Source organism: Tamandua tetradactyla, chromosome 2, assembly GCF_023851605.1.
Source record: "Tamandua tetradactyla isolate mTamTet1 chromosome 2, mTamTet1.pri, whole genome shotgun sequence".
Lineage (NCBI taxonomy): Eukaryota > Metazoa > Chordata > Mammalia > Pilosa > Myrmecophagidae > Tamandua > Tamandua tetradactyla.
Window position 1 is genome coordinate 76,056,306 of NC_135328.1, and position 25,236 is coordinate 76,081,541.

At 35.0% G+C, this 25,236-nt stretch overlaps 1 protein-coding gene across 5 annotated transcripts in view; it reads right to left on the reverse strand.

Annotated features, from left to right (window-relative positions):
• The window catches only part of FOCAD (focadhesin), a 415,741-nt gene that overhangs the window by 133,439 nt on the left and 257,066 nt on the right, over positions 1 to 25,236 (reverse strand). For all 5 annotated transcript variants that reach the window (XM_077148045.1, XM_077148042.1, XM_077148044.1 and 2 more), the window contains 3 exons: positions 20,654 to 20,798; positions 15,343 to 15,528; positions 12,039 to 12,160 (listed from right to left, as the gene is read on the reverse strand). In XM_077148045.1, the coding sequence (XP_077004160.1) occupies positions 12,039 to 12,160; positions 15,343 to 15,528; positions 20,654 to 20,798 (453 nt within the window). The remainder of the gene's footprint in view (positions 1 to 12,038; positions 12,161 to 15,342; positions 15,529 to 20,653; positions 20,799 to 25,236) is intronic.

A 25,236-nucleotide genomic window follows, 5' to 3' on the forward strand; every position in this document is an offset into this window, starting at 1 on the left:
ATTGATTATATGACACATCCATGTTTAGAAAGGATTAAAATCATTAATTTAGCAAATAATTATCAAAAGCCTACTATATGTGAGGCATAATAGCCATTGGAGTGACTGAATAAAACAAACTTCCTGATCTTATGAGGTTTACATTTTAATGAAGGAAATAGATGCTAACTGCCATGGATGCTTTCCTGTGACATATAGATTCCCCCTTCAGGACAAATAGGGATTGATAGATCATAGACAGAGAGATGGATAGATGATAGATAATATGAATAGTCCATATAAGAAAATAAATTGAATCAGTCACAAATATTATCTAATGAAAACTCTAGACCTGGATGGTTTTAATGGAAAACATCATTACCTACCACATCATTAAGGAAAAAAAAGCACTAGCAATTTTTAGACACACTCTTCAAGAAAATAGAAGAGAGGGGAATTTCAGCCAACTCACTTCATTTGGACAGCATTAGCCTAATAATAAAACTAGACAAAGATATTACAAGAAAACTACAGAACAATATATCTCATGAGCATAAATGCAAAAATCCTTAACAAAATAAGTAGCAAACCAAAGCCAGCAATATATAAAAAGGATAATACATGACAACCAATCGGAGTTTCTCTTAGGAATGTAGTACTGGTTCAACATTAGAAAATAAATCTAAATATAATTCATAATATCAACAAACTAAAAAAAACAACATATCATCATCTCAATAAATACAGGAAAAATATTTGACAAAACAATATTCAGCAGCCATTCTGATAAAAACACTCAGCAATTTAGGAATATAACGAAACTTATTAAGTAACAACCTACTTAACAGTGAAACACTGAATGCCTTCCCCCAAGACTGTGAATGAGGATAAGAATGTCTGCTTTTACCATTCTTATTCAACACTGTACTGAAGCTTCCAGATAGGGAAATGAGGCAAGAAAAAGAAATAAAAGGCATACTGACCAGATAGAAAAATTTAAAACAATATTTACTCATATACAATATTACAATGAAATTCAAAGAGAATCTATAAAATACGTATATAGAATAAGAACAAATAAATAAGTTTAGAAAGGCCATAGAAAAAAATCTATTTTATGTTTATATATTAGCAGTGAACTGGAAATTAAAACTAAAAAAAAAGTCTCTAAATAGCATCAAAATACTTACAGATATAAAATAATTATGAAATCTAACAAAATATATACAAGATCTGTAATATGAGAACAACAAAACACTGATGAGAAAAACCAGAGAATGTGTAAATAAGTACACATTTATTTATGTGAGATACATTTATTTATGAGAGATACATATCTTGCTTATGGGTCAAAAGACTCAAATTGTTAAAATGCCAGTACTTCTTTAAACTGAGCTATAGATTCAAAGCATTTCTAATCAAAATTGCAGCAGGTTTTTCTCAGTTTGCAAAAGCTGATTTAAAATTTTATAGAAAAGTAAATGGTTTTGAAGAGCCAAAATTTTATTGAAAAAAAGAACAAACTGTCTCCAGTTTGTTTAGAGTATTTGATTTAGAGATTTGTTGTAAAGTGATGGTGACCAACAGAGTGTGGTTTGGGCCAAAGAATAAAGCACAATGATCAATGATCAATGAAACATAATTAAATACAGAAATAAATCCATAAGTATATGGGCAAAAGAATTTCAACAAAGATGTCCAGGTAATGTAGTGAACAAAGGATAGTATTTGCAACTAATATAACCCGTATCTTATATAAAAATTACAAATGGATCAGAGGCTAAACCGTAAAATTTTAAACTATAAAACTTCAATTAGAAAACATAGGAAAACCATCAACTGATAAACAGATAAACAAATATGGTTTATCCATACAGCAGAATATCATTCAACCATAAAAAGGAATGAAGTACTGAGTATGCTAAAACATGGGTGAGTCTTGAAAAAATTAAGCTACGTGAAAGAAGCAGTACACAAATGGCCACACATATATGTTTCTATTACGTAATTTCCACATATTAATAAGCAAATCTTTAGAGACAAAAAGTAGACTGACGGTTGCCTGGGGCTAAAAGGAAAGAGGGAATGGGGAGTAATCACTAATGAGTATAGGGTTTCTTTCTTGAATGATAAAAATATCCTGAATTTTATTTTGTGCATAACTCTGAATATGATAAAACTCACTGAATTTGTATACTTTAAGTGAATAAATTCATGGTATGTAAATTATATTTCCACTTTAAAAAGCAATAAGGACTTCCGGAGAAGATGGTGGCTTAGTAAGACGTGCGGATCTTAGTTTCTCCTCAAGGACAGCTACAAGGGGAGTAGAAACAATACAGAACAGCTCCCAAAGCCACGACAGAGATAAAAAAGACAGCGTACCCCATCCAGGAACGGCTGGCTGGCTGAGAGAACCCGCTCTGGTGAGATCGCCGAGGGGGGCAGGCTTCACCGGGCGGGGCGGCAAGCGGCCGGAGTCACTCCCTTCCCCCTTCCCGGGCCGGCTGGGAGAATTGGACAGGCGGTCCCCTCAAACCGCGGCGGCTGGCGACCACACCACGCGCGGCCCTCCGGACCAACTGAGAGAATTGGATCGGAAATCCCCAGGCCGCGGAGAACGGTGACCGGGGTGGGGGGCCCTTCCAAACCCGGGACTCCCCGGGAACATGCACTCTCCCGGGTGGGCCACTGCAGCTGGCGCCCTCCTGCCACACTTCGCGCACTGGGCCGACTAGGAAATTCGGACGGGCGCTTTCCCGGGCTGCGGCGGCCAGCGACCCTCCCCACATTCGGACCCCGGGCCAGCTGGAACTCTTCCAAGCCGCTTCTGACTAAATGCCCAGACGCCAGCAGCAGAAGATAACTGTCCACGCTCAGAAGATTGAGAATATGGCCCAGTCAAAGGAACAAACCAATATTTCAAATGAGATACAAGAGCTGAGACAACTAATGCTGAATATACGAACAGAAATGGAAAACCTCTTCAAAAATGAAATCGATAAATTGAGGGAGGACATGAAGAGGACATGGGCTGAACATAAAAAAGAAATAGAAAAACTGAAAAAACAAATCACAGAACTTATGGAAGTGAAGGATAAAGTAGAAAACATGGAAAAAACAATGGATACCTACAATGATAGATTTAAAGAGAGAGAAGATACAATTAGTGATTTGGAGGATGGAACATCTGAATTCCAAAAAGAAACAGAAACTATCGGGAAAAGAATGGAAAAATTTGAACAGGGTATCAGGGAACTCAAGGACAATATGAACCGCACAAATATACGTGTTGTGGGTGTTCCAGAAGGAGAAGAGAAGGGAAAAGGAGGAGAAAAACTAATGGAAGAAATTATCACTGAAAATTTTCCAACTCTTATGAAAGACCTAAAATTACAGATCCAAGAAGTGCAGCGCACCCCAAAGAGATTAGACCCAAATAGGCGTTCTCCAAGACACTTACTAGTTAGAATGTCAGAGGTCAAAGAGAAAGAGAGGATCTTGAAAGCAGCAAGAGAAAAACAATCCATCACATACAAGGGAAACCCAATAAGACTATGTGTAGATTTCTCAGCAGAAACCATGGAAGCTAGAAGACAGTGGGATGATATATTTAAATTATTAAAAGAGAAAAACTGCCAACCAAGACTCCTATATCCAGCAAACTTATCCTTCAAAAATGAGGGAGAAATTAAAACATTCTCAGACAAAAAGTCACTGAGAGAATTTGTGACCAAAAGACCAGCTCTGCAAGAAATACTAAAGGGAGCACTAGAGTCAGATACAAAAAGATAAAAGAGAGAGGTATGGAGAAGAGTGTAGAAAGAAGGAAAATCAGATATGATATATATAACACAAAAGGTAAAATGTTAGAGAAAAATATTATCCAAACAGTAATAACACTAAATGTCAATGGACTGAATTCCCCAATCAAGAGACATAGATTGGCAGAATGGATTAAAAAACAGGATCCTTCTATATGCTGTCTACAGGAAACACATCTTAGACCCAAAGATAAACATAGGTTGAAAGTGAAAGGTTGGGAAAAGATATTTCATGCAAATAACAACCAGAAAAGAGCAGGAGTGGCTACACTAATATCCAACAAATTAGACTTCAAATGTAAAGCAGTTAAAAGAGATAAAGAAGGACACTATATACTAATAAAAGGAACAATTAAACAAGAAGACATAACAATCATAAATGTTTATGCACCGAACCAGAATGCCCCAAAATACGTGAGGAATACACTGCAAACACTGAAAAGGGAAATAGACTCATATACCATAATAGTTGGAGACTTCAATTCACCACTCTCATCAATGGACAGAACATCTAGACAGAGGATCAATAAAGAAATAGAGAATCTGAATATTACTATAAATGAGCTAGACTTAACAGACATTTATAGGACATTACATCCCACAACAGCAGGATACACTTTTTTCTCAAGTGCTCATGGATCATTCGCAAAGATAGATCATATGCTGGGTCACAAAGCAAGTCTTAACAAATTTAAAAAGATTGAAATCATACACAACACTTTCTCGGATCATAAAGGAATGAAGTTGGAAATCAATAATAGGCGGAGTGCCAGAAAATTCACAAATACGTGGAGGCTCAACAACACACTCCTAAACAACGAGTGGGTCAAAGAAGAAATTGCTAGAGAAATTAGCAAATACCTCGAGGCAAATGAAAACGAAAACACAACATATCAAAACTTATGGGACGCAGCAAAGGCAGGGCTAAGAGGGAAATTTATTGCCCTAAAAGCCTATATCAGAAAAGAAGAAAAGGCAAAAATGCAGGAATTAACTATCCATTTGGAAGAACTGGAGAAAGTACAGCAAACTAATCCCAAAGCAAGCAAAAGGAAAGAAATAACAAGGATTAGAGCAGAAATAAATGAAATTGAAAACATGAAAACAATAGAGAAAATCAATAAGGCCAGAAGTTGGTTCTATGAGAAAATCAATAAGATTGATGGGCCCTTAGCAAGATTGACAAAAAGAAGAAGAGAGAGGATGCAAATAAATAAGATCAGAAATGGAAGAGGAGACATAACTACTGACCTCACAGAAATAAAGGAGGTAATAACAGGATACTATGAACAACTTTACGCTAATAAATACAACAATTTAGATGAAATGGACGGGTTCCTGGAAAGACATGAACAACCAACTTTGACTCAAGAAGAGATAGATGACCTCAACAAACCAATCACAAGTAAAGAAATTGAATCGGTCATTCAAAAGCTTCCTAAAAAGAAAAGTCCAGGACCAGACGGCTTCACATCTGAATTCTATCAAACATTCCAGGAAGAATTAGTACCAACTCTCCTCAAACTCTTCAAAAAAATAGAAGCAGAGGGAAAACTACCTAATTCATTCTATGAAGCCAACATCACCCTCATACCAAAACCAGGCAAAGATATTACAAAAAAGAAAACTACAGACCAATCTCTCTAATGAATATAGATGCAAAAATCCTCAATAAAATTCTAGCAAATCATATCCAACAACACATTAAAAGAATTATACATCATGACCAAGTAGGATTCATCCCAGGTATGCAAAGATGGTTCAACATAAGAAAATCAATTAATGTAATACACCATATCAACAAATCAAAGCAGAAAAATCACATGATCATCTCAATTGATGCAGAGAAGGCATTTGACAAGATTCAACATCCTTTCCTGTTGAAAACACTTCAAAAGATAGGAATACAAGGGAACTTCCTTAAAATGATAGAGGGAATATATGAAAAAACCACAGCTAATATCATCCTCAATGGGGAAAAATTGAAAACTTTCCCCCTAAGATCAGGAACAAGACAAGGATGTCCACTATCACCACTATTATTCAACATTGTGTTGGAGGTTCTAGCCAGAGCAATTAGACAAGAAAAAGAAATACAAGGCATCAAAATTGGAAAGGAAGAAGTAAAACTATCACTGTTTGCAGATGATATGATACTATACGTCGAAAACCCGGAAAAATCCACAACAAAACTACTAGAGCTAATAAATGAGTACAGCAAAGTAGCAGGTTACAAGATCAACATTCAAAAATCTGTAGCATTTCTATACACTAGCAATGAACAAACTGAGGGGGAAATCAAGAAACGAATCCCATTTACAATTGCAACTAAAAGAATAAAATACCTAGGAATAAATTTAACTAAAGAGACAAAAAGCCTATATAAAGAAAACTACAAAAAACTGCTAAAAGAAATCACAGAAGACCTAAATAGATGGAAGGGCATACCGTGTTCATGGATTGGAAGACTAAATATAGTTAAGATGTCAATCCTACCTAAATTGATTTACAGATTCAATGCAATACCAATCAAAATCCCAACAACTTATTTTTCAGAAATAGAAAAACCAATAAGCAAATTTATCTGGAAGGGCAGGGTGCCCCGAATTGCTAAAAACATCTTGAGGAAAAAAAACGAAGCTGGAGGTCTTGCACTGCCTGACTTTAAGGCATATTATGAAGCCACAGTGGTCAAAACAGCATGGTATTGGCATAAAGATAGATATATCGACCAATGGAATCGAATAGAGTGCTCAGATATAGACCCTCTCATCTATGGACATTTGATCTTTGATAAGGCAGTCAAGCCAACTCACCTGGGACAGAACAGTCTCTTCAATAAATGGTGCCTAGAGAACTGGATATCCATATGCAAAAGAATGAAAGAAGACTCATATCTCACACCCTACACAAAAGTTAACTCAAAATGGATCAAAGATCTAAACATTAGGTCTAAGACCATAAAACAGTTAGAGGAAAATGTAAGGAGATATCTTATGAATCTTACAATTGAAGGCAGTTTTATGGACCTTAAACCTAAAGCAAGAGCACTGAAGAAGGAAATAAATAAATGGGAACTCCTCAAAATTAAACACTTTTGTGCATCAAAGAACTTCATCAAGAAAGTAGAAAGACAGCCTACACAATGGGAATCAATATTTGGAAACGACATATCAGATAAAGGTCTAGTATCCAGAATTTATAATGAGATTGTTCAACTCAACAACAAAAAGACAGCCAACCCAATTACAAAATGGGAAAAAGACTTGAATAGACACCTCTCAGAGGAGGAAATACAAATGGCCAAAAGGCACATGAAGAGATGCTCAATGTCCCTGGCCATTAGAGAAATGCAAATCAAAACCACAATGAGATATCACCTCACACCCACCAGAATGGCCATTATCAACAAAACAGAAAATGACAAGTGCTGGAGAGGATGCGGTGAAAGAGGCACACTTATCCACTGTTGGTGGGAATGTCAAATGGTGCAACCACTGTGGAAGGCAGTTTGGCGGTTCCTCAAAAAGCTGAATATAGAATTGCCATACGACCCAGCAATACCATTGCTGGGTATCTACTCAAAGGAATTAAGGGCAAAAACTCAAATGGACATTTGCACACCAATGTTTATAGCAGCATTATTTACAATTGCAAAGAGATGGAAACAGCCAAAATGTCCATCAACAGACGAGTGGCTAAACAAACTGTGGTATATACATACGATGGAATATTATGCAGCTTTAAGACAGGATAAACTTATGAAGCATGTAATAACATGGATGGACCCAGAGAACATTATGCTGAGTGAATCTAGCCAAAAACTAAAAGACAAATACTGTATGGTCCCAATGATGTGAATCGACACTCGAGAATAAACTTGGAATATGTCATTGGTAACAGAGTTCAGCAGGAGTTAGAAACAGGGTAAGATAATGGGTAATTGGAGCTGATGGGATACAGACTGTGCAGTAGGACTAGATACAAAAACTCAAAAATGGACAGCACAATAATACCTAATTGTAAAGTAATCATGTTAAAACACTGAATGAAGCTGCATCCGAGCTATAGGTTTTTGTTTTGTTTTGTTTTGTTCTTACTATTATTACTTTTAGTTTTCTTCTCTATATTAACATTCTATATCTTTTTCGTTTATATTGCTAGTTCTTCTAAACCGATGCATATGTACTAAGAAACGATGATCATGCATCTATGTGATGATGTTAAGAATTACTGATTGCATATGTAGAATGGTATGATTTCTAAAAAAAGAAAAAAAAAATGGACAGCACAATACTACCTAATTGTAATTATGTTAAAACACTGAATGAAGCTGCATCTGAGCTATAGTTTTTATTTTCTCTTATATATTTTTGTATTTTTTATTTTTATTTTTATTTTTTCTCTATATTATCATTTTCTTTCTTTTTCTGTTGTCTTGCTATTTTTTTTTCTAAATCGATGCATATGTACTAAGAAATGATGATCATACATCTATGTGATGATATTAAGAATTACTGATTGCATATGTAGAATGGAATGATTTCTAAATGTTGTGTTAAAAAAAAAGAGAGGAAATTTGGACGCAGTCAATCAAAATAAAACTCGCAGCCAGTAGAAGCTGCAGGCCAGGAGTCAGGAGAAACCAGGAGAGCTGACACAAAAAGAAAGATCTCCGTGTGATGGAAGATTGCTGGAACACTATAGACTTTTAGAAAGTAAGCTTATATCCTGACATTGGACTTCTAGCCTCCAAAACCATAAGACAGTAAATTCCTGCTACTTAAGTCAACCCACTGTGTGGTATTTGTCATAGCAGCCGTAACAAACCAACACACCTCACATCAACCTCTCAGCCTAATGCAATATGACCTCACCTCCAGCACTTCATAGAAACTCCCCTTTGCTAAGGTCTCCCATAAGCCCCCAGTGGAACAATCAAATAAACACTTTTCAATTTTTATGTTCCTTCACTTTTCCTAGCATTTGATGTTGTGGAATTAATTCTCCTTCTCTGTAGGAATATACGGTTCCTCCTACTCTGCAATTTGCCAGAGGTGCGAAGAGAAAGAAAATCAGACAGCTGCAGGTGGAGTCTCCCAGGTACCCAATGAAAAGTAATTAAAAAAAAAAAAAAGAAAAGTAGACATCACTCTGTGCCTTCCACGTAAGAAAGAACCTCAGTCGAAAGTTAGCTGCCTTTTCTCTGAAGAACTATACGTTAGCTAAATAAACCCCCTTTTATTAAAAGTCAGTCTGTCTCTGGTGTGTTGCATTTCAGCAGCTAGCACACTAGAACAGTCTCCAACAAGCCCCCAGTGGAACAATCAAATAAACAACTTTCAATTCTAATTTAAAAAAAAAAAAGCAATAAGAAAAAAACAGGAAGACAAAAAGAAAACAGAAAATCTTTGTGACCTCAGGTTATACAAAAGGCAAGAACCATAAAAGAAAAACTTGGTAAATTGGAATTTTTCAATATTACAAAAGCACTCTTCATAAACTTTGTTTAGGAAATGGAGAGACAAGTTACAGACTGGGAAAAAATATTTGTAAAATACATTTCTCATAAAGGATTTAAATAAGAATATATAAAGAACTCTCTTTTGAAAACAAACAAACAACAAACCAGTAAATAAATGCCCAACAGACAGTTCATGGAAGAAAAGATATTGATGGCAAATAAGCACATGAAAAGATACTCAACATCACTAGATTTTAAGGAAATGTGAATTTTACCACAAAGAGAAACTAGCACCTACCGATCAATATGGCTAAAATTTTCAAAATTGACCATACCAGGCACTGGCGAGGAATTAAAAACAAAACAGCTACTTAGGAAAACAGCATGGCAGTTCTTTATAACCAGAAACATGAACTTAGCATAAGACCTGGCAATCTCACTTCTGGATATTTATTTACTCAAAAGAAATGAAAGCATGTTCACACACAGAAACGTATTAGAATATTTATAATGGCTTTATTCATAATCATCCAAAACTAGAAACAACCCAAAGCTTCACCAACTGGTTAATGCATAAACAATTTGGACACTGCCGGACAATGGAATACTACTCAACAATAAAAAGGAATGAATTATTGGTACATGCAACGACACAGGTAAATTTCAAAAGCATATGCCATGTGAAAAAAGCTAGACACAAAATGTTCCGTACTGTGATTTCATATATAAATTTTGAAAAAGGCAATATTGTAAAAGCAGAAACCATATCAGCAACTGCTAGGAAATGGGGGTGGGGGAGAGTTGAATACAAAGAGACACAAGGGAACTTTCTGGAGTGATGTAAGTACTCTATATCTTAATTGCGGTGGTTGTATATATTTGTCAAATCTAATAGAACTCCAAAAATAAAAAGAATGAATTTCATTGTATGTAAATTATACTTCAACAAACCTGACATGCAAAAACATTATTAATATTGTTAGATGTAAAAATGGCCTAAATAATGCTTTTTAAAGTCCTTATCTGATAAATAAATTGCATGACATTTGGACTTCTTTTTTTTTTAATAATCCAGAAAAAGAAAGATGAATCAAAGTTTAGCAAAATTTTGATAATTGTTAAAGCTGGATGATGGATACATGAGAATTTATTATATTGTTCTTTTTGCTTTTGTGAATGTTTGAAATTCTCAAGAAAACCTAAAATACAAAAACTGAATAGAGGAATATTGGGAACCAAAGCAGAGTTTGGGGAAATATCACCTGAAAGAATACCAAATGGGATGTAACAACAACAAAAGTCTAGAAGCAAAAAGATTAAGGAAGTTAATTTTAGAAAGGATCCAAAGATAGCCAAAAACATTCTCTGCTTGACCTGGGACTCTATAGCATAGTACATAAGTTCAAGGTCTCTGGACCCAGACTGCCTGGGTTCAAGTTCCAGCCTCTGCCACCTCTAGCTCTGTGAACTTCAGGACAGAACTTTCTTCACTATACAGCGGTGTTAACAGTACCTAATGTACACACTACATAAATTAACATATGTACAGCAATTTAAAAACTGCCTAAGCTAATTATTAGCTGTTATTACTGCAAATGTTATTGTTGCTAACCAGCTCTTTAAATTCATACTATTTATTGTAACACTGTTTGAGAAACTATATGCTCTTTCCTTATCTTACCCTAGTTTTACAAATGGACATGGAAAACAAGGTACTATAGTAAGCAGAAGATGGAATCCAAGCTGAAATTCTACATAGACTTGTTAATTCAGTCCAATAGAGCTTCCAATTCACTCCGAAAATCTCTTCTGTGAAATTCTCTAGGCCCCCTACAATACAAGCAATACTCCCACAGAATTTCTGTATTCTCACCTCATAAGTGTTGATACCATTAGTTCAATTTATCTGATGTTGTCTGCTGACCCTCCCATTAACACTCTTTCCTGATGGTTATTTTTTGGATGATAATAGCTTCCCATTAAGGCTTATACTTTTAGTTGGCCTTCAAATACCAAAAACACAGTTCAAGAACACAAGAAGTTATCAAATTGTTCCCTTCTCCATGCCAACTAATAAGATACTAAGGGGAAAACCAATGTAGAATTCATCCATGTCGTCTGAATTATATAAAATAAACCTCTTTGCTGAGATATTTTATTATTCGTTTAATCATTTTAATTTATATAAATAAGCATAACAATTTAAAAATAGTGAAAATATAAATTTCCCTCTCTCCCCTGCCACTGCTACAATCTGCAAGGGCAGATTTCATGCAAATCATTTTATGGCAGCATATAATCTTATTTTAAAGGGGTAGCTTAAAGGAAAATAAATGCTAACACCAGGAATTTTCTATATACTTTCTTTTTTCACTGGTAATTCCCAATACTCACAAAATATAAACATGGTGGCCTGGAAACTATTGAAATTAAGAAACAGGTAATATTATTTCTTTAAAACTACCTTAATATTTATTCTGAACTGAAGTTAAAAATTGATGAAATAAACCAAATTTCTAGACACTATTCTGTAATAGTTAGAAAGCAGGGGAAGCATGACAGTTTTTTTCAGAACTACATCATAATATTTTAGTATTCAGTTGGGTCAGCTATTTTGGCTGCCTTTAAAAGCACGATAAAAGAAAAATTACATTATTAGTGATCAGTATTTACCAACAAACAGTAAATTTCAGAAATACAAAATAAAGGAGAGAAATCCCAAAACATACAAAGAAAGAAGAGCTTGCAGCAAAGAATACAGAGGTACTTACCTCATGTACAAGAGCAAGTGATATCTGCTTAAAACTTTGCCCTCTACTGGCCATCAACCGATTCAATGGTTTGCCATCTTTACTCTGATATGTTGAAACATCATAACAAAATAGCATACCACCTTTAAAAAAAACGAAATTAAAAAACATTTCTTATAGCAAAAAAATTCATTATTTAGATTCTCAAGAATCAATATTTAATCAACCTGGATAGGGCAATTTAAAAATGAAAAGAAAATTTACCAAACAAATTATGATTTTTGATTACTGGTCTATAAGAAAAGAATACAAGAGATATAAAAAGTTAATATATTTAAAAATCTCTTATTTACAGGTTATTATGTATAAGTACATTATTATCTGTAGATAAACGAATACATTTGCAATTCATCATTCTGGTTTAAATGCACATTTAAAATTTTATGGGTAGTTACTTCTAGAGTTCCTAATAAAAACTTTTTTTAATTAATTTCAATTAAAGAAAAATGCCTGGACATTCTAATCTTTGTAAATTCTGAATAAATGGGTGCCTTTAGTTTTTACCCACAAGTATACATGTTTTCCCTCAAATCTGCACTTATATACATTCACTTCCTTTTTCCCTTCCTCCTCCTTCTCTAAGACTTCTTCCTGCCCTTGCCACTCTAGTAAACTAAGTTCTCAACTGAGCTTCTAGATCCAGCTAGTCCTCAGTGTCATTTGAAAGCAAAGGCAGTAGTCAAATGTTACAGAATGATTAGGGTAGTCCTGAAAACTACCTGGGTAATTTTGAATCAATGAAAAGGCATTTGATCAAGGACCCAGATAATTCTAAATATAGAGATCATTACAATTTTAAACGTCCTTTTTGCAGTATGATATATAGAGAAAATGTACATATCACACACGTACAGCTAAATGAATTTTCACAAACTGAACAAACATGTATAACCAGCACCCAAGTCAAGAAACAAAGCATCAACATCCCCAAAGCCCTTCCTCACATCTCTTCCAATCACCCCTTCCCCCCAAAGTATAGCCATACTTCAAACAACCATTTTTGCTACTTTCATACTTCATATAAATAGAATTAGACTGTATATTCTCTTTTTTGCCTGGTTTCTTGCATTCAACATAATCGTTGCAAGAATTATTGGCAAGTGTAGTATATTCATTAACATTGTCGAATAATATTCTATTTTGCGAATACACTGCAATTTAATTATCCATTTATTGTCAACAGGCATTTAGGTAGTTTCTGGTTTAGGGCTGCTCAAATTGTACTGTTATGAGCATTCACAGTTAGGAATATGTCTTTTGGTGATGCCATTTTGGGTTTATCTCTTGGAATGAAATTGCTGGGTAACAGGGTTTGAGTTTGCTTAGTACCAAACAATTTTCCAAAGTGGTTATACAACATTCTCAACAGCATTTCTGGTTCTCCACATATTTATCAATACTTTGAATTTCCTACCTTTCTCATTTTAGTCATGCTGGTAGGTATGTAGCAATATCTTATTGGGGGTCTTAATTTGCATTTCTCTCATGACTAACAAAATTGATCACCTTTTCATATGTTTATTGGACATCTAGATATCCTTTTCTTGAAATATCTTTTCAATTCTTTTATTTCCTACTTTATTTTTGTTCTTCTTCAAGGTTGCCTTGGCTTTTCTTAGCCTTTTGCATTCCCTCACAAATTATAGAATCAGCTTGTCAATTTCCAAAAACTAAGATACTGATTGAGATTGAATCAAATCTATATATTAATTTGGGAGAACTGACATATTAACAACATAGAGTCTACTAGTCTAAAAGCATGGTATATCACTGTATTTATTAGGACTTCTTTAATTTCTTTCAACATATTTTTATAGTTTTCAAGTGAAAAGGTTTTACACATCTTTTGCAAAATTTATTCTGGGTACTTCGTATTTTTTATGCTACTATAAATGGTGTATAGTTTTCAATTTTTTTTTTATTTATTACTGTATATATAAACACACAAATTGTTTTTATATATTGGCCTTTATTTTATATATTGGCAGTGACCTTGTAAATTCATGTATAAATCCAAATAAATTAGTTTATGGATTATATTGAATTTTCCATGTACCCAATAATGCCATCTACAAATAATGGCTATTTTATGTACTTCTTTCTAATCCTTATGATTTTAGTTTCTTTTTCTTGGCTTACAGCACTATGACCACCAGTACAATATGGGAAGATTAATAATCACGGATTCAGTTTCAAGACAATAGATGAATGAACCACCAAATCTCTAAACAGTTATCTTTGATTAGAGAAGAGTTTCTCCTCTCCTTTGTTAGGCAGAGATTGAGCTGGTTAGGGTTTGATCAGTTTTGGTAAGGCTCAGCCTACTGCTGGTTCACTCCTGCTCCTAGGGCATGCCCTCCGTTGCCAAAATTTTCAATTGATAATCTAATGGGTCTTTGGCTCCCCACTCCTGAAAGATTATGGGAGATTCAGATCTGTCCTTCAGAAGTTTTCAGCTTAGTGCTTTAGTGTTTCATCTCACAGAACTTCAAAACTTAGAAAATATCCTGAGGGAGAAATAGGCCAAATAAAGTCCCTAATTTTGTCACTCTAGCATCACATAAATGCCAAGATCTCTGTTGGTTTTCCTACATACTGCACCAGCCTCCTGCCAAGGTCAAGTCTGAATTCTCAGCTTCAACCTGTGGCCACAGTTAATAAAGTGCACCCAGGTGAAAAGAACTTAGATCTTCAGGATCAATTCACCATTCACTCCAGGGTTTTTATCTCTTGTATGCTTTGTTTTCAGGACCCTTCTCCTAGCCAGTCTTTGGTTCCTAAGTACCAAATGACTGATGGAGATTTCACTTTATCTTTACGAAGCTTTCAACCTACGTCTTTAGCTTTCTGTGTAAACGCAAAATCAACAAATGTCTTTTGGGGAAAATCTCAAATTTGTCACCCTGACCCGATGTAAAATCAAAAGCCTTCCTGGTTTCTCTTTACTGTAACAGGCTTCTGTTGAAGACCTTGGGCCTGCCCAATCCTTTAGTTCACAAACAGAATCAATGAATATCCTCAAGGTAAAGAAGACACAGTCCTAAAATGTTTTCTACACTCTGTAACTTCAGCCTATCAACTCATTTTTGTTACCACATTTTTCTGATGCCTTTTAAAATGTCATTTTAAACTTTTATTTATCTAGCTGTGTCTAGCTGTTGTCAACAGCAGCAACGTCATGACGTGACTATTACATCCTACTTAGAAATGGAAGTTAAATCATTACATTAAAAACTTATACCTTAATACTATTCACTATGCTCACCTGCAAGGCCAGGTTTCAATCCTGGTTGCTTGTTTGTTTCATACATTTTTAATATAAAATTTGGGATTCCTGCTACAGTCTTTCCTTGATCTGAGCGAACACCTCCTTTTAATGCAGAGTGATACACTCCACGTGGCATATTCACCATTTCTTGCTTCACAAGTGATGTAAAAAATTCCTCCAATGCTAAAAAAGTATTAAAATAAGATCATAAGTAGACTAAATACAGTATTCTAGAAGAAAATATTCATTCTTAACTCATATACAAACAATTTAGCCATACTTCAGGCCAAATTTATGTGGCAAAAAAGAACTTTTGATCCCTATCCCTCCCACCCCCGTTTAGCCTTCTCCCAGTCTCCCCCAAATCAGAACATGGTACCCAGCCAGCTCAAAAGCAAAGGAGACATTCTTAATTTCTCTTTTTCTTACTCCTTATAACTAATCCATTATCAAGTTCTTCTGGTTCAACCTTCAAAATATATCCTAAATCTATTCACTTGTCTCCTTCTTCATTTCTACATGCGTAGTTCTTATCTTCTCTCATCATCATCTCTCATATAAAAATTATTTTCTTTACTTCTTCTTCTCATGATCACCCCTACCATACATCCTCTACACAGAAGGCAGAATTTGAAGTAATTTCCCTCCTTAAAATCTCCCAATGTTTTTTCACTGTACAGAATAAAATCAAAACATCTGCCCATAATCAAGGCCTTCAATGATCCAGGCCTTGACTCTCCCTGTGACTCATCATCTACCACTCTCCCTCTGGGCCAAACTTCCACATGGCTTTCTTTCCATTTCTCAAAAACACAAAGTTCATATCTAACTTAGGGTCACTGCACTTTCCTTCTATTTTCAACAATAGTAACAGATTTTCAAATGATGGGCTCATTCTTATCATTTAGGTGTTTTTAGAGAAAGCTTTCACTTCTGTAGCCATAGAGATACGATGAATAAAAAACTAAATATTAGTTCATCATTTCTGTGCTTGTGTTCCTCATACTTAAACCCAAAAAATCTGTTTTGTTATTTTACTTATTAAAAGATAACAAATAATATGGGATAAGAAGACAAGAGGTACCCAAACAAGATACTCGATAAAACTATAGATTTATGTTTAAGCATCATTTTCTTTGTACCACTAGAGATTGTCCAAGGAAGAAATGGAAATACCTATATATATAAAAAAAAAACACATTAAAATTAAACAAGTCATACAGAGTAGAAAGCAAAAGAGGAAACCAGTGCATATATCACTCATTATAGGAACAGAAAGCAAGGATCCATCTAACTAAACTAGAATTTCACTCAAAAGTCTCCTTAAAATGACCAAAATTCAATTAAAGGCAGCAAATACTCACTGGAACATCTATTATGTGCCCAGTTCTGTCCTTCCTATACTGAACCCTCCTAGATACAGCCAAGCTTCTCTAGTTTAAAGCTCAGAGTACACCTGTCTGAGATGTTTTCCATTTGCCCCTCAGATCCATCTCTCTACCTTATCAACCCTGATCTGAGTCCTGGAAGAACAACCCTTATGAACTGCAGCTACAGGTTCCCATTTCCTCTGGCTTCTGGTCTGGTTCACTCAATGAGAGACACTGGTAGGTCAGACAGCAGAAAAAGAGTGAAGGCAAGGAATGCATTTCCCAAATACCTTCCTAGAGGTTTGCTACAGGTTACCTGTATTCCTCTTTTCAAGGCCATGGCTCCTGTTAACACAACCCTATCTTATAACATACATATTCTCTTCTTCAGGAATTGCTTCCTCTCCTTACCTCTTCAGGCTTAGGGACATTAATTTCTTTGGGATGATTTACCATCTCTTGTGAATTTCCCTTAACTTTGACAAGATAAGTGTAAATAGTCCTCTTATTAATCTGTTCTCAATTATTCCAGCTGAATGTGCCTTCCCTTTCCTGTAAGGACTCTGATCAATTTAAATGAAAGAGGTGAGTAACAACCATATACCCCAGGACATATACCCCAATTTCTACATACACATACGTGTGTACATACTTTTCCAAATCTATTTATGAATCATCTTTTTGAGAGGACAGAAGAGCTAAGGTGTGAGAGAAGAAAAAGAAGGTAATTTCATGCTTTTCCAGAGGGATCCTCTTCTGGCAGCAGCTAATATATGTTAAAGGCCAGGTAAATATCTGAACAGGGACTACACACCACTTTGGGAGCCAAGGAAGAAAGTTTAACCTAGGAATGGTAATTTGTTTACCTGTCAAACTTTTCAGCGAATGAACAATTCTCAAATAACTACAGCCAGAGAATAGTTTAAAAGATAGTGAATTGCAATGAGACTGAGAGTATCGAGCCCCATCTTCCCCAAATCACTAAGCTAGAACAAGGATTTTCTCCCATTGTCTTTGATTCTTGCTCTAGTCCCTTCCTTCCAAATAATCATGTGTTTTTTTAAAAGAAGCTGAAAAGTTCATAGGATATACATTTTTAAAACCATCCAAATATCCTTCAATAGTAAGTGGATAAACAAACTGTGGTACGTCTATACAATGGAAAACACTCAACAATAAAAATGAAAGAACAATTGATACATGCAACAATCTGGATGGATCTCAAGGACATCATGTTGAGTTAAAGCCAATATCCAACATGGAACAGAAATCCCACAATGAGCTGGGATCAAGGTACTGAGAAAACCTTCTAGACCAAAAGAGGGAAGAGAGAAATAAGATAAAGTTTCAGTGGCTGAGGGTTTTCAAACAGTTAGTTGAGAGGTAATCCTGGAGGTTATTCTTATGCATTATATAGATATCCCTTTTTAGTTTATGGTGCATTGAAGTGGCTCCAGGAAAGTGCCTGAAACTGTTGAACAGTGTTCCAGTTGCCTAGATTCTCAAAGATGATTGTACAAAGATATAACTTTTACAATGTGACTGTTTGATTGTGAAAACCTTGTGTCTGTTACTCCTTTTATCCAGGGTATGGCCAGATGAGTAAAAAAAATAGGGATAAAAAAATTAAATTAATAAATAATAGGGGGACAAAGGGTAAAATAAATTGGGTAAATGGAAATACTAGTGGTCAATGAAGGGAAGGGGTAAGAGGTATGGTATGCATGAGTTTTTTCTTTTTATTTCTTTTTCTGGAGTGATGTAAATGTTCGAAAAAAAGATCATGGGTGATGAATAGACAACTATGTGATGATATTGTGAGCCACTGATTGTATACTATGTATGGAATGTATGTGTGTAAAGATTTCGAAATAAAAATATTTAAAAACAAACAAACAAAAAAGCCAATATCAAACGTTTAACTTAAATACTACATGAGAAAAATTGGTGGAATCCAATTAGGTCTTTGGATTAGTAATAATAGTGTACCAATGTTAATTTTCCAGTTTTAATGCTGTACTATGGTTATGTAAGATGCTATAATTTTATCCAACTTTGGAAGTATTTGAGTAAAAATTGCATGGAAACTCTCTAAATTACTTTTACATCTTATGAGTCTAAAATTATTATTTTTTTAAGTTTCTAAAAACCAATGCCAGTAACAGCCCTATTTAAAATAACGTAAATTACTAAATTTATTTTGAAGCTACTTCTGGGTTCATTTAAAAGGAGAAAAGGGCTAGGATTCACTTACTTTCATGCAATCTAGTTTTCTGCCTGTAGCACCTACCTACCTAATATATATCATCCACCCTTTACCTTTCAAGGTAAAGGATTTCTAAGATTGGTGCTTTTTCCTGATTCTCTTTTTAGTCTCCTTATAATCACAGGAAAAGTGCAGCAGAGAAAAGTGAAGTATTTTGCCCATGATGACATGCTTTGTCAGACACAGATAACATCTGGACCACATTCAATTCTCCTGAATCCAATTATTGAATTTTCTCAAATGGATAGAGCTGTTATTTTCAAATCCCTCCTTCTGTTCCCAAGGAAAGGCTCTGATAACCATCAAGTACTAACAATGTAGGAGAGCCAGTGAATGGCCACCACAGCACTGCACCTACTAGGAGGACAGAAACAAAAGCACACGTTGGCAACATCTTCTCCCCTTTTTCATCTAATATCACAAGATTATGGTTGGGGATCCATGTAAGAGCAAACAAATGATAAAAAAGGCCCAAAAGGATTTTTGACTCCTAGGTCACTTTAGGATAGAAGAGAAGCTTTCGATAACTGGAGGCTTTTCCTTCTCTTGGGCTCCCTGGGTATTAATCAGAGGAGAGGTCCTAGACTCCAGAGTGCAAAGAAGAACAGGAGAGAGGAAAAGGGAGCAGGTCTCTGAGTCTTGTTCAAGACATCAGGAGAAAAAAGGTGAATTATTTTTTAAGTTCTGCCACTCAGTTTTCTCTATAAAGAAGGGAGTATTCAGGACAGGTGCTTTTTCTAGAAATAAATAGTATACATTTGGCTCAATTTCCTAGGAATCTCTACATGGGATGAAACCCACAGGGGGAAAAAAAACTTCCAAAATTTAAAAGCTAGTATAATTAGGATTAAGAGAGGATAAGATGGCATTTATTGTTTTATCGAACTTCATTTTTAGAAATTACATTTTTTACTTCTACTGCATGCAAGTTAAAATTGGGGCCAAACAATGGATCACTTGGGAAATCTTTTCATTAATCAGAAAATGAAATGCAAATTCCCCATAATACACAGTGCATAATCGAACAAATTTCTCAGATGAGGCTACCCACTGTTTCTTGGGTAGGGTATACAGTAATAGAGGAAGGTCAATATTTCTAAACATAACATCCATATAGAGTGACTACCACATATAAGCATTGGGGTAAATTTTTAAATATGTAAAAGCTTATGTAAACTTTATATCATAACTGAATGATCACACAGCATGAGCCATTTAGAAACAGTATTAATTTATAGTTCTCAAATACCAATAATGTCTTTGGAATAATGACATAAATGACTAAATTTATAATCATCATTATAAATCTCTGAAGAAAGATTCTAATGACTTTTTTCACTTAGTTTATATAATTAAGAATCATTATTTGAACCAGTTGACCTATTTATTTTGTAGAATAAATTTATCTTTTGAAATGTATTTTACTTTGTCATTGAAAATGGATATTTAAACTAGTTCTCACCAGTTCAATTTCGCACCAGTCTAACATTTTTTTGGTATGTGCTGAACACTGTAATATTTAGAGTAATCCGTATAAAACAAATGAGTGCATTTACTATTTCAGTTAGAAAAAAAGCACTTAAGGTTAACATAAGCTCTAGTATGTATATATCACTTAAGACCACAATTAAAATGACACAAGCCAGGCTTGCTAGCGTCTAAACAGAATCACCTGGTAAAACTGAAGGAGCAGTGAGTGACAACAGTTCGAGATAGCAGGAGCCAGGAACAGAAAGATCTACATCCTTTTCATCTCCCTCATCATCTTCCTCTTTGGTCATCTCTAGCTCATCAGGAATATGAATTTCTGGTCTTATCTGAAATGATAAGATTATACAGATGGCAATTTTAAAACCTTATGTGAAATCTTTCCTTTGCCCATTGTGTGTCAACATTTGAAAACTGAGTTTGACTCATCATTCTATGATGCCAAAAGCCCATTAATACAATTAATTAAAGGATATTTTTATTTATAAGATTAACTAAATTGCAATCTGCAATCCTCATCTTAATAATCTCAGGTCCATTTAAAGAACTAATAGTAATAAGTGAAAAAATTACCATAGGCCAGCATTAGCAATGTTTCTTATAGAAAATTAATAAAATTGTACACTGTGAAACAATGATATGTAAACACTGATACATTCAATATATTGAACTTCTTTCAGTGGCTTATACTTAAATATGTGCTTTGTTTTAATAGTTTTTACTTTTAAATTTATGCCTCCAGTCCCTCCAGTCCCTACCTCTATGCTGAAGCTTTAACTCTTCCAGCAGAGTATGAGATTAGAAAAGAACAGAATACTTTAGTTGATATTTTTTTCTTTAGGCTTGGACATTTGTTGCTATGGAATATAATAACACAAAAATCTTTCATTTGTAGCTACACTTTGATATGCCTAATTTGCAATTTGGAAGATTTCATGTTTGTTCTGTCATCAGTTGGATTTGTTTGACCAAAAATAAAGAATGAAAAAAGATTATTACTATTGTTGTTTCCATAAGATGTAACTGTTAAGCAATTAATTAAAATTTTAATACTTTGAAAGTATTAAGCACCATCCTAAAGCCCACATGGAGACAATTAGGCATTAGGGACAGAAATCAAAATATATAAAAGTGGTTGCTATAACCATAAAGTGCCAGAACCCAGTCATTACCATTAGCCTGTCTCCCAGAGTTATTTTTAGAAATAATTAACACTTTCTGCAGACTGCCTTCTTCATAGGTCCCCAAAGCACTGTTCCATTTAGGAACTGCACTGAGTCAGGATTCTTGCAGAAAGATATAAGAAATAAGGAAGAAATGCTTCTCTTAAGTATAATAAGTTCAATTTCAATGAAGTCTTTCAACCATAACTAAGTTCTCATCACTAGTGAAGGGGGATTGAAAGCGGCCTGACTATAAGAGCACTTTTCAAGGCAAAATTTAATTCTGATTAATACTGAGTACTTTATTCTCAGAAGGCTGAACCAGCCATAATTAAAGAGATAACATGTCTCCCTGACAGGGCATGACAGCATTTGTTGATATCACTACATACCAGAGAAAGCCTGCAATGTAACTTAACCCTTTGGTTCTGACAAGCAGGGTTTTCCATGTTCCCCTGGTCTGCATACTCACTTCGAACTTTCCAGGTGTATCATTACCAAGAGTTGTCTTAGAGATTCTAAGCAGTCCTACTTGCCTAAAAAGGTCCCAAAATGGAGTTGGTTCCCCCTTTGCCTTACTTCCTGACTTCTTATGTGTCATAGTACAAACTGAAAATATTTGAACATACTGGGGAAACAGTCAACAATGTTACAGCTTTAACGGGATCAGCTGGAGACTAAATGATAACACATCTGTGGCATGCCAATGCACTGAAGTGGAGGGAGGCTCTGCTATATAACATAATCACAAGTGACAAGACAATTGAGGAGGTAGAGGGCAGAGAAAAACATTTAAGATAGTATGAAAGCTCAGAAGGATAGTTAGTATGTGGAGCAATCAGGACCCTTATACACTGCTGATAGAAATGTAAAACAGTACAGCCACTTTGGAAATGGTCTGACAGTTCCTCAGAAAATTAAACACAGAATTTCCACATAGACAAGCAATTCTACTCCTAGGTACATAACCAAGAGAAACAAAAAAACATAACCACGTAGAAACATGTACATGACTGCTCATAACAGCAGTATTCATAATAGCCAAAAAGTAGAAGCAAATCAAATATCCATCAACTGATGAATGTATAAACAGAATACGGTATGGAATATTGGCCAGCCATAAAAAGAATGAAGTACTGATATATGATACAACATGAATGAATCTTGAAAACATTACACTATGTGAAAGTGGCCAGTCATAGAAGGCAACATACTTTATGATTTTTATGATTCTACTCATATAAAATGTCTGGAATAGGCAAATTCATAGAGCCACAAATGAAAATATTTTAATTTTTGTTAAAATAAAATTATTTTATTTTATTAGGGCTGAGGAAGAGAAGAGGAGAATGGGGATTGACTGTCAATCAGGTTTCTTTTGGGGGGACAAAATTGTTTTAAACATAGATTGTGGTGACGGTTGCACAATTGTGTGAAAATATTAAAACTACTGAATTATATACTTAAAATGGATGAACTGCATGGTATGTGAATTATAGCTCAATAAAGCTCTTTGAAAAGGAAAGAAGGAAGAAGGGGAAGGAGGAGGACAATATTAAAAAGAGAGAGAGAGAGAAAACGAACCTTCAGAGGGGACTTAAATTGATATGTGAACCATGCCAAATACCCAAAGCCTCCAATTCCAGAATTATTTAAGATAAAGGGATGTGATCCTTTTTGTACATATTTTATCTCATCTAATCTTTTTGTTCATTCAACTTAAGTTATTTAAAATGAGTAACAGCATCCAGGCCATCAATATTTCTGAGGGCCAGTGCAGAAGGACCTACAGAGTTTGTGATAAAGAGTATCGACCCATCATCATCTTAAATTATTGAATTTTGCATTCACATAACTACACTAATTTATCTGCCGTGCAGTACATCTCACATATGCATATATTTTAACAGAGAAATCATGGATTACCAAAGCTTAAGTACTGGTGATATAGTCTAAGTACTTACAATGGCATGTTCATTTCTTCAATTTTGTTTTCTCAAAGGTGAATTGATTCTCCTTTGCAATTTAGCCCTTATTGTTAGACCTCAGTTTCATTATATTTCCCTCCTTCTCTGCTTACCTCTTTAATATTTTGTTTTTTCCAGCTTTCCTAGGCTAGGCCCTGTTTTGCCCCCAGGTTTGTGTACAAAAAAAGAAATAAGAACAATGTGAATACAACTGATGAGAATCAAAAAGAATCATATGAAAGAATACCTGTTAAAGTTATAAAATTTTGGCAACCTTAGCTGCTAAAACACCCAGGAAAATCTGCAAATACATTTAAAAGACACATGCAGAACAACTAAGCCTTTTCAATTATAGCTAAGTTTGCTGAAAAAATATAAATATATATAATGACAAATTACTTTTAAAATCTGCTCTAATTAGCAAATATTGTATGATGTCATTTAGAAAATACTTATAAGAAAATTGGGGCCTAGACTATAAGCTCTTATAGCAGTCACATTTAGTCTAGAGTGCTAATTGCTATTTCTGGATTTCAAGAAGCTGTTTTATATGTATAATCTGGTATTTAGAGATAAGAACAAAACTGATCAGGTCGGGATTAAGGTAAATCAGAATACAAGGGTAAGGAAGACATTACCTGTATTTTAGAACTTCGTCTACTCTCTGAAACTAAGGGAAGAAAGGTTTATTTTGTCCAGAACCTAAATTTTCTGTAGCACATAATCAAACTCAATCTGTCTAGATAGATCATTTAAACAATCTAAACAACAGGAGCCCAGAATAAGAATGAGAGTATTTAATCCTGTATAATTTAATGTAATGCCTGGATGCATCTCAGAGTATATTAAGCAGATAATCAAAAAGTACTGACAAAGTCCCTTGAGGGATGGGAGAAAAAATAAAGGAACTATTAAACTTTTCAACCAGAGGAACCCCAGATACTCTGTCAAACATTAAGGACACCCACATCAACAGGCCAAGTCCTCGATCTTAAGGTTTGCTCTTGTGAAGCTCATGTATGTAGCAGAGAAGCTTAGTTTACTATAGGCATGTCTAAGAGTCACCTCCAGAGGACCTCTTTTGTTGCTCAGATGTGGCCTCAGTCTCTCTAAGCACAACTCTGCAAGTGAAACTTTTGCCCCCCTGCCTATGTGGGACATGATATCCAGGATGAAAGTCACCCTGGCAGCATGGGAGATGCTGGATGAGTCTGGCTCTGGCACCATGGGATCAACAATCCCATCCTGACAAAAAGATGGAAAGGAAGTGTAACAAATATGGTATCAGTGGCTGAGAGTGTTCAGAATCAAGAGACTACTCTGAGGTCACTCTTACACAAGCTTCAGTTAGACATCGCTACCTATCATAACTTGCCAAACTAGAACCACAAACATTCCTGCCAATCCTAAAGAATACCTAGGGCATTACAGAAGATTCTACAAAGGTTCCATGCACTAGGGTAACTTTCCAGAAACCTCCAAATGGGTCCCTGGACCAGATAAGTCCTGAAATGCAGAGGGGCCAGCCTTTCCGTAGCATCAGCTAGTTTCACCCACCATCCTATATTATCAACAGCCCCTTTCAAAATGAAAACGTTAGAATGGCCACAGCCTTAATAGCCCTAAAGAGTGGGAGA